The 8672-nt window shown below is 42.7% G+C and overlaps 1 protein-coding gene across 3 annotated transcripts in view; it reads left to right on the top strand.

Annotated features, from left to right (window-relative positions):
- Positions 1 to 1090: 1090 nt before the first annotated feature.
- KIZ (kizuna centrosomal protein) overlaps positions 1091 to 8672 on the top strand; it is a 120492-nt gene continuing 112910 nt past the window's right edge. The window contains exons 1-2 of one of the 3 annotated variants that reach the window (XM_014855708.3): positions 1091 to 1326; positions 7720 to 7782. In XM_014855708.3, the coding sequence (XP_014711194.3) occupies positions 1145 to 1326; positions 7720 to 7782 (245 nt within the window). In that variant the 5' untranslated portion in view covers positions 1091 to 1144. The remainder of the gene's footprint in view (positions 1327 to 7719; positions 7783 to 8672) is intronic. The other 2 variants (XM_070485493.1, XM_070485494.1) reach the window with 2 other exon arrangements.

Raw genomic sequence — 8672 nt, 5'->3', positions numbered from 1 at the left:
GGTGATGATGATGATAAAAACTGATGCTTCCTATGTGCTTCCTCTTCTAAACACTCACACACATTAACAAATCTAATCTTTATAACAACAGCACAGGTGGGCCCTGCAGTAACAATCCTCCTCGTCTTACTCATGAGGAACCCTGGCCTTTCAGAGGGTGACTTGCACTTGGTTACACAGTTGGGCAGTGGAAGAGGGGATTTGGGCCTACCGCCTTTGTCTACTGAGCTTCGTCTGCACAAACAAATGCCTGCTTTGCAAGCAACTTGTTAGCAACTTTCCCTTCTTCACGAATCAGTAATGTGACCTGCAGCATTAACCACATCCTTTGGGTCAGCATGGATTTACAAGTAAGGGGTAGTTCTACTGCCAGGACTGAGCACATTTGGGCTTTTGTCTTTTTTGTGGTGTTTTCTTTTATTCTATCTTTTTCTTCTTTTTCTAAGGAAGATTCACCCTGAGCTAACATTTGTTGCCAACCTTCCTTTTTTTATGTGAGCCCTGCCACAGCATGGCCACTGACAGTGGCGTATGCCTTTGCCGGGAACCAAACCTGGCCGCAGAATCAGAGCGCACCGATCTTAACCACTGGGCCACCGGGGCCGGGCCTTGTGGTGTTTTCTTTTGCTTTTAAGTGCTGGTAGGAAAACAAGCTTAGCACAGTGGGTGGCACTCAGCACATCCTGGAGAGAAGGGAGGAAGAGGTGACGGGAGGGAAAGAGAAGGCGTCTTATAAAATTAATGCAGTTTCAAGCCAAGACAAGATATGATCACATGACTCGCTCCTGGCCAGCCTCCATCCTTTACCCACGGTGGGGGTCATTAGTAGGCTTCTGCCCGACCCTCAGAGAAGCGCCCCGCCGGGAGGAGGGCCAGGGTCTCTCCTGGCAGAGCTCTGGAGAGTTAGGGGGAAGGAAGACGCCTGGCTCGGCCGAGAGGCCTGGGCGCCAAGCCCACCAGGAAGCAGGCCAGCCCAGCGCGCAGCCTCGGTCCCCTCCCACCGAGAAGCGGTACCCGGCTCCCACGACATACCGCCTCCGCCCCGCCCCTCCACGGGGCCCCGCCCCCGACGACCGGCAACCCCGCCCACTCGCGGCGCCCCGCCTCCTGCACGGCATCGGGGCGCCGTGTTTACCCGCGGTGCATGGTGGGGCCGTCGCCCTGGACGACCTGGTCCCCCGCCCCCGCCCAGGCGCTGCCCCGAGGCGGCCGGAGCGAGCGTGGCGTCGGCGGCGGGATGCACCAGGCCTCCGCGCGGGCCGCGCCCCTGGCGAGCCCCGACTACTATGAGAGGCTGGGCCGCCTCCAGCACGGCCTGCGGGACAGGTACGGCCTACCTGAGGCGGGGGCGGGGAAGCGGCCGGTGCCGAGGGTCAGCTGGTGCTCTGCCCCCTGGTCCTTCCCACTGGCGCCGCCCATGGCTCCCCTGGGCCTGGGTCTTCCCGCCTGGCCCCAAGCTCCGAGTGGAGCCTAGAGGACAGAGCTTAGCAGAGACACCCCCCTTATTGGAGATCTCCCGCTGGAGAATGCGGCCGCGTGGCTGAATTTGCCCAGAAGTGAGCGTGGGAGTTCTCTTGCCTGTCACTCTGTCAAACCTTGTGAATGTCTCTAGTTACCTTCTACGCGCCCCCTCCCCAGTCTCTCTTCACGTTGTTATCCCACCCTGACAGCTGCACGGCATCAGTGATGACACGTCCAGGAACGCAGGCACGAGAGTGTGTGTGTATTTGTCAAACATATGTCCTATTTAAATGCGGGAGACTTTTGGGGGCCATATTTCCAGCGAAGGGATGAAATTCCCAGACAGAGAAGTCCAGGTTCCAGAGAATTCGTGATACATTGATTAACACATGAAAGATGAGAACCACTGAAAACGGCTAGATCTAAGAGCACAGAGAGAGAGAAAATTATAAAGCACTTTACTATAAATAACCACATAAGAGATAAGTTGTTGGAACTATCATTTAGCTGCTAAATTAATTAGTGTTGAAACTCTCATTAGTTGACAAGAAAGGAAATAGATTTTTGGATCTCTTGATAAACAGGATGTTTAATGAGTTAAAAGTTACAAAATCATTTTAGTGAAGAGGAGAGCTGTGTGTGTGACGATTCTAAAATGACAATAATTACATGGAAGGTAAAGGCAGAAGTAAGTAGTTTGGAAAAGGAATTATATTCATCTTATGCTGGATTTAATTTTTGTCAGGTATTTATAGAGCATCTACAATAGGCCTCCTTAAGTGTCCTCACCATATTTTACCCTTTAATCCTTTTTTACATCCTATTTTCTTTCTGATGTACCACCACTCACCCACCCCAGTGACTTCCTCAACTCTAACTTTAAAACGATCAGTGCCTGCCCTGTCCCTAACTTATGCCACCTTGGTTTCTTACAGCACTCTAGATAATGGCTTAAGTGACTTGCTTCCTACCTAGATGCAGAACTCGAGGAGCAGAGAAACCCTATCTAGCTGAATCTTTAGCTCCTAATAGGGTACCTTAGGTGGAGGAGGGGCTTGATAAATGTTTGTTGAGTGAATGGAAGAGAGCTCAAGTCAACCAGCTAGTGTCCAGGAATTATGAATGTCTTGTGTAGGACACTGTAGCCACACATTGCCACTAAGTAATGACTATTTTCCAGTCAACCAGGAAAAGTGGACAGTGTGATATTTCAAAGACGTATTAAAGTGTCTGCGTATACCTGATCATTAAAAGACAAGACATTACTCTGTACATCAGTACACTTAAAGTGCTTTTTATTTACAAAAAAGTTTCTTTAATGTTGTTTGTTATATTGTGTTTACAATGAAACCATTATATAAGATTAAATACGTTAAAAGAAATCACCAAGGGGAAGAACAATAAAAAATAACGATAAGAATAGTAAAATAATTTTTAAAATTTCAATTCTGCTCCGAGGTTCCTTAACCATTTTAAAAAACTAAAGTTTGGTTTATAGATTCAACCAATTTAAGGTGTTGTCCCATCCTCGAATCTAAATCTTATGCTAAAGTCCAACTCCAAGTTAAAAAGCAGACAAACAAATAATAAAACAAATTCACCTCTGGGTGTGGGTATAAGTTTTTTTCTTTACCTTTTACTAATTTTTTTATTGAGGTCACATTGGTTTATAACATTATATAAATTTCAGATGTATGTCATTGTATTTCAACTTTCATATAGACTGTATCCTGTTCACTACCAAAATTGTAGTTTCATCCGTCACAGTACAAATGTCCCACTTTATGCCTTTCACCTTCCCCATACTGCCTTCCCCTCTGGTAACCACCAGTCTGTTCTCTGTGTCTGTGTGTGTGTGTGTGTGTTTGTTTGTTTTCTTTTTAAGTCCTTTTTGACTCTGTTCTGTTAGAAGAGTAGCTTAGTTACCCTAGGCCTTGAGTTGTTTGTATCTCTTAGTCCAAGTTCTAGTTTTATAATGTTACTGGTTCAAATGGCATTCTTTTTGAGCTAATTGTGAGTTATCAATTTTGCTTCCTGTGCTAGGAACACCTGGCTGTTTATAGTCCTTATGGTATAATAACTGTGTAATGATTATTACTCACTTAATGTTTAACACTTAATGCTTTAACTATTAAGCAAGGTGAGGCTGTTGAAATTATATAAGGAATTTGAGTCAAATTTTACAGCCTATTCATGGTTTTGCATTTGGAGGTTGGTTTTATTTTTAAGTCAGTACAGATCTGTTGCTATGTGTACTCATTTTTCATTTTAAAAGTCCACAACTAACTCTAATGCATAATTAATAAGTATAGAGGCAAATAATTTTGGATACAGAGAAAACTGCAGTAGAAACGTGGAAACCTAAGTTCTAGTCCATTAACAGTTGTGTGACCTTGGGCAGGTCATTCAGCTTCTCTGAACTGTGTTTCTTCACCGGAAATGAGGGGCCTTCACTAATATGTTAAGTAAGGCCACAGATTTTTTTTCTCTGGTAGATAATGAGCCTCAAAGTAAAAAAGTTGAAAGCTGTAGTTTGGCAAAGCAACAAGTAATGAATATCATTGTCTGTATCCTATTTAAGTGTTTGAATGTACCTGTTTCTCTTAACCAACCCCAGTGACCACAATGACCATTGTCCTTAAAACTCCAGACATTTTAAAGGATACAGCCCTGGGTAGTCACAGCTGCTTTATCAGTCCAGAAATTTCCTGGGAGTGAGAGATAACAACAACTTGCCCTTTCTTGGCCCTCTTAGAGGGGGGTCATTGCAATGTCAGCTGGTCTCATAACTGGGCCTCTCCCTTGTACATGGTGTATTTCTAGCCCAAATTGTCTTAGCTGTAGTCACACATAGATGCAATTTTATATTCTGAATTTTTTTCCTTTTTGTATTGGTGTTTTCTCTGCATCATGGGGAAAGTCATTGAATCTAAAAGAGCCTGATGGAGTGACGTGTTACAGTATGTATATGCCACAAGCATGGTAGAAACATGGAAGTGGAGCTGACACTTACAATTATATAAAAACATCTGTTTAAAAGGCCCCTTAACCAGCCCCATTTTTTTCAATGGCAATATTGATTCAGGGTTGAGATATCATAAAGATCCAGAAATTGATGTTGAGATAGTAGTTGAGTAAAGCTGAAGATGACATTGAGACAAAAACAGAATAACATGTGGCTTAAAAGGAGAAAACTAAACCACCTGCTCCACTTTAAGGACCAACCTGCTGTGTAAAATTTGGAAAGGTCAGAGTGAGGGGTGCAGGTGCCTGAAGCCTTGAGCAGTGGGTCCACATCCCAGGACTGGGTGTTTTGAAGATTCTAAAGTGGAGATTTAATGTGTAGGAATTGCAAGATGATCCTCCCAATAAGCCCTTTCTCTGGCTTTTTATTGGGGTAAATAATTTGTTTTAAGTCTTAAATTTAAAACAGATAAGAGGGATCGGCCCTGTGGCCGAGTGGTTAAGTTCGCACGCTCCACTTCAGCCTCCCAGGGTTTTGCAGGTTCAGATCCTGGGCACGGACATGGCACCGCTCATCAGGCCATGCTGAGGCGGCGTCCCACATGCCACAACTAGAAGGACCCACAACTAAAAGTATATACAACTATGTATGGGGGGGCTTTGGGGAGAAAAAGGAAAAATAAAATCTTGAAAACATATATGAAAGACAGCATTCAAAGACACTATAGCATGGATGACGAGATTAGAAAATGGACCTCTGATGAAGAGTGAATGAGATTACCATCATTTTCCCTGGAGTAGAAAGCCGAGAGGTGTTTGTGGTTCTTCAGTGTATGAAGTGTCATGCTAGGGAAGAAGTCTGACCGATTTGTATCTACTGAGGATAGAGCAGGAACAAAGAAGTTTTATGTTCTTTATTAAAAAGACCTTGCTACTCAGGAGTGGTGGATTCCCAGAGACACTGTGGTCATTCTTCACTAGAGGTCATAGGTAAATTTTTAAAATTATTTTGAAATAAGTTCACCCTTACAGAAAAGTTGCAAGTAGAGGACAAAGACCTGTAACATTCCCCTCACCCACATTCCTCAACTGTTAACATTTTATTGTATTGTATTTTTCTCTTTCTGTCTACCTTTCTATCTAAAATTATTAGTCTTTTCTGAACCATTTGAGAACTACAGATATGATGCCCCATCACTCCTAAAAACTCCAGTGTGTAGTTCCAAAAAACAAGGATGCTCCCTACGTGATCACCATGGAACCCTCCCAGTCAGGAAATCAGCGTTGATATACCAGTCCACAGACGCCAGTCAAATTTCACCAACTGTCCTAGCACTGCGTTTTTTGTTTTCTGGTCCAGGATTCCATCTGTGAACCTACGTTGCCAGTCTCTCCCAGGCTCGAGCTATTCCTCAGTCTTTCCCTGTCTGTTACATTCCTGACAGTTTCACAGTACAACTTTCGTTCCAGAGAGTGATCCTCAAGCTGGGTCCATCTGATGTTTCTTCATGACGAGACTCCAGTCGTGCTTTCTTGGCAGAAATTCCACAGTAGTGAAGTATGACATCAGAGGCACAAGATCATAAATGCTTTTAAGGGCCTTTCTGTCCTTGTAATTTAGTGACGAATTGCTCACTCTGTCTAGACCTTCATTCTTCATGAACTAAGTAACCTGTTGATCACTGAACCATAGAAGGGAGAAAAGTGCCTAATAAAAATTTCTAAGGTGGAAGCAGTGATACCGTATTTCTTTCACTTTTCTTCTAAGTTCAGTCATTAATTATTAATGAGAAAGTAAAGATCTGTGTGAAGCTATTAGATTACAAATTTGCATTTCTGTAATTTTTTTCTCTTTTAATTATTTTTCCTTCTTTAACATAGGCATATGTCAACTAAGGAAGAGATTATTCCCTAAACAAAGGTTTGATGTTTGGGTTTTGCACCTCATTTTCCCATTAAAAGAATTTTGATTAAATGGTGGTTTCCATTCTAGGTTATGCTAAGCAAAGAAATTCACTTAACATATAATTTACCTAACAGAGTAACTTTTGGGCTTTTTTTTCTCTGAAGGAAACAGCAACTAATAATTAAGAGCTCACAAATGGAATATGGGCTCAGGCCCTGTCCCTCAGGAGGCCAACCTGAGCTCACCTTCTGTTGGACTCTTGTCTTTGATTCACAGTCTTTTTTTGTTTGGTTTTTTAGCATTTTTTTCTCAGACATTATGTGACTTCTCTTTCGGCCTTTGGTTAATGTTGACTTAGACGCGCAGTTTGGCTTCACGTAGCTGGGATGGAAGCTGGTACTTGGGTGGTGGTTGAGCGGAGCCCTCTGTGCTTAAACCTCCCAAGGGCACTTTTGGGGACTGGGATGGTTTCCCACTCAGCAGTGTTACCCGCTAGCCCCTTGGTTTTGGCTGCTGCCACCTCCCATGCTGCCTCGTTTCCTCTACCTCTCGCCCAGGCTGGGTGTGCAGGGTAGGCTGTGTCCTCTAGCTGACTGCCAGCCCTCACCTGATCATCACAGGCTAAGTCTTTCCTGGTAGTAACTCCAGGGAATAGCAGTCAGGGACAAATCATGGCAATATTACAAAAGTTATAAAAAGAAATTCCCCCAAATTTGAAGTAGTGGTGTTAGGGGATCTAGTCTTCATTAAATATGAGTGAGGGCAGATCTGCTTTTCAGAGACCTCTTCCTGACTAAGCCACTTGGCTCTGCCCAGGCTCGTCTGGTTGGGAGCAGAGCAGAGCAAGCCATCAGTTTTCAATCCAAGGTGGATTTAGGTAGGCATTCTGTCCAGACCTCGTGGAATCCCCATTGCTCAGATGTCGCTATCTCAGAGAAGTCTGACCATATTGTATTTTACATATTTACCTTATTTATTGTCTGTCCCTCCCTCCTAGAATGTCAGCTTCCTGGGGTCAGGGGCCTTGGTTGTCTGTACACTGTATTAGTCTCCAGGCCTAGAACTGGGCCTGGCTCCTCATGGCACTCAAGAAATACTTGCTGAGTGAATGAACCTGCTCCCCAGCCTTTTCTTACTGCATTTCCCTGTTTACTTTGAGAATCTTGTTTTCGCTTCATTTCAGTGTCCTTTCTGCTTTTTAGACTTCCATGGTGACTGCTAAGTATTTTTGTGTTTTGAGTTTCAAGTGCAGCTGGCATTTTCTGCTTCTTAGAGAGGCCAGAGAAGTATTCTCACAAAGATGTGATTTCAAAGGAGATCCTATTCTAAATCCTACTGCCTATCACTCAGTGTGAGTATTCCTAAAATATTTTCTTTCTGTCTTATAGTGAAAAGAAGAGATTGGACCTGGAAAAGAAACTTTATGAATATAACCAATCTGATATATGCAGGTAAGATATGACAGTGGTAACGGTTTTTAAACCAATTTGCGTAGGTTAATCAATAAAAATTTAACCCTAGAGCTGGCCTGGTGGCATAGAGGTTAAGTTTGCACCTTCAGCTTAGGCAGCCCAGGGTTCTCCAGTTGGGATCCTGGGTGCAGACCTACACACTGCTTATCAAGCCATGCTGTGGCAGGCGTCCCACATAGGAAATAGAGGAAGATGGGCACAGATGTTAGCTCAGGGCCAATCTTCCTTAGCAAAAAGAGGAGGATTGGCAGTGGATGTTAGCTCAGGGCTAATCATCTTCTTCAAAAAAATGTAACCCTAATATATGTTACAAATAGCATAGTTATGGTACTTTTACCATTCTCTTATTTCTAAGGTGTAGTAGTTTCTAGTAAACATTGCAGTTTAATAGAATCACTATGAAATGTAAGAATAAATTTGGTTAAAATTAGTATAAGATAAAAATTATTTCAGGAATCTGTTTTGCTTAAATATGTTAAGAATAAGATATATTATAGTCTTTCTTATCTTTTTGGTCACAATTTAAACACCTTGAGCCTGTGTAATGATTAGGGCATGATTACTATAGCTGACCTTTCAACAAACTGTGGTAGGCAGGGTTACATGATGTCTCATTTGTTCTTGGATATATGCTAATGCCTGTTAAAATTATTGTGAGCAGTGGCTAATATACATGTTATTCTTTTTAGGTTATTTACTTTAATATTAAGAGCAAACTTTTAATATTTTTAATGATATTTTGTAGAAATTGAATTTCATCTTTAAGTATGGTGTTACCTCCCATATTATTCATATGAAAAATTTCTGATTATGATAGCATTTAGTCTGTGACTTATCTATATCATAATATAAGCGAGAAGCGAAAACAT

Source organism: Equus asinus, chromosome 15 (assembly GCF_041296235.1).
Source record: "Equus asinus isolate D_3611 breed Donkey chromosome 15, EquAss-T2T_v2, whole genome shotgun sequence".
NCBI lineage: Eukaryota > Metazoa > Chordata > Mammalia > Perissodactyla > Equidae > Equus > Equus asinus.
The sequence above is the reverse complement of the archived record's forward strand: the minus strand, read 5'-3'. Positions and strand labels throughout refer to the sequence as shown.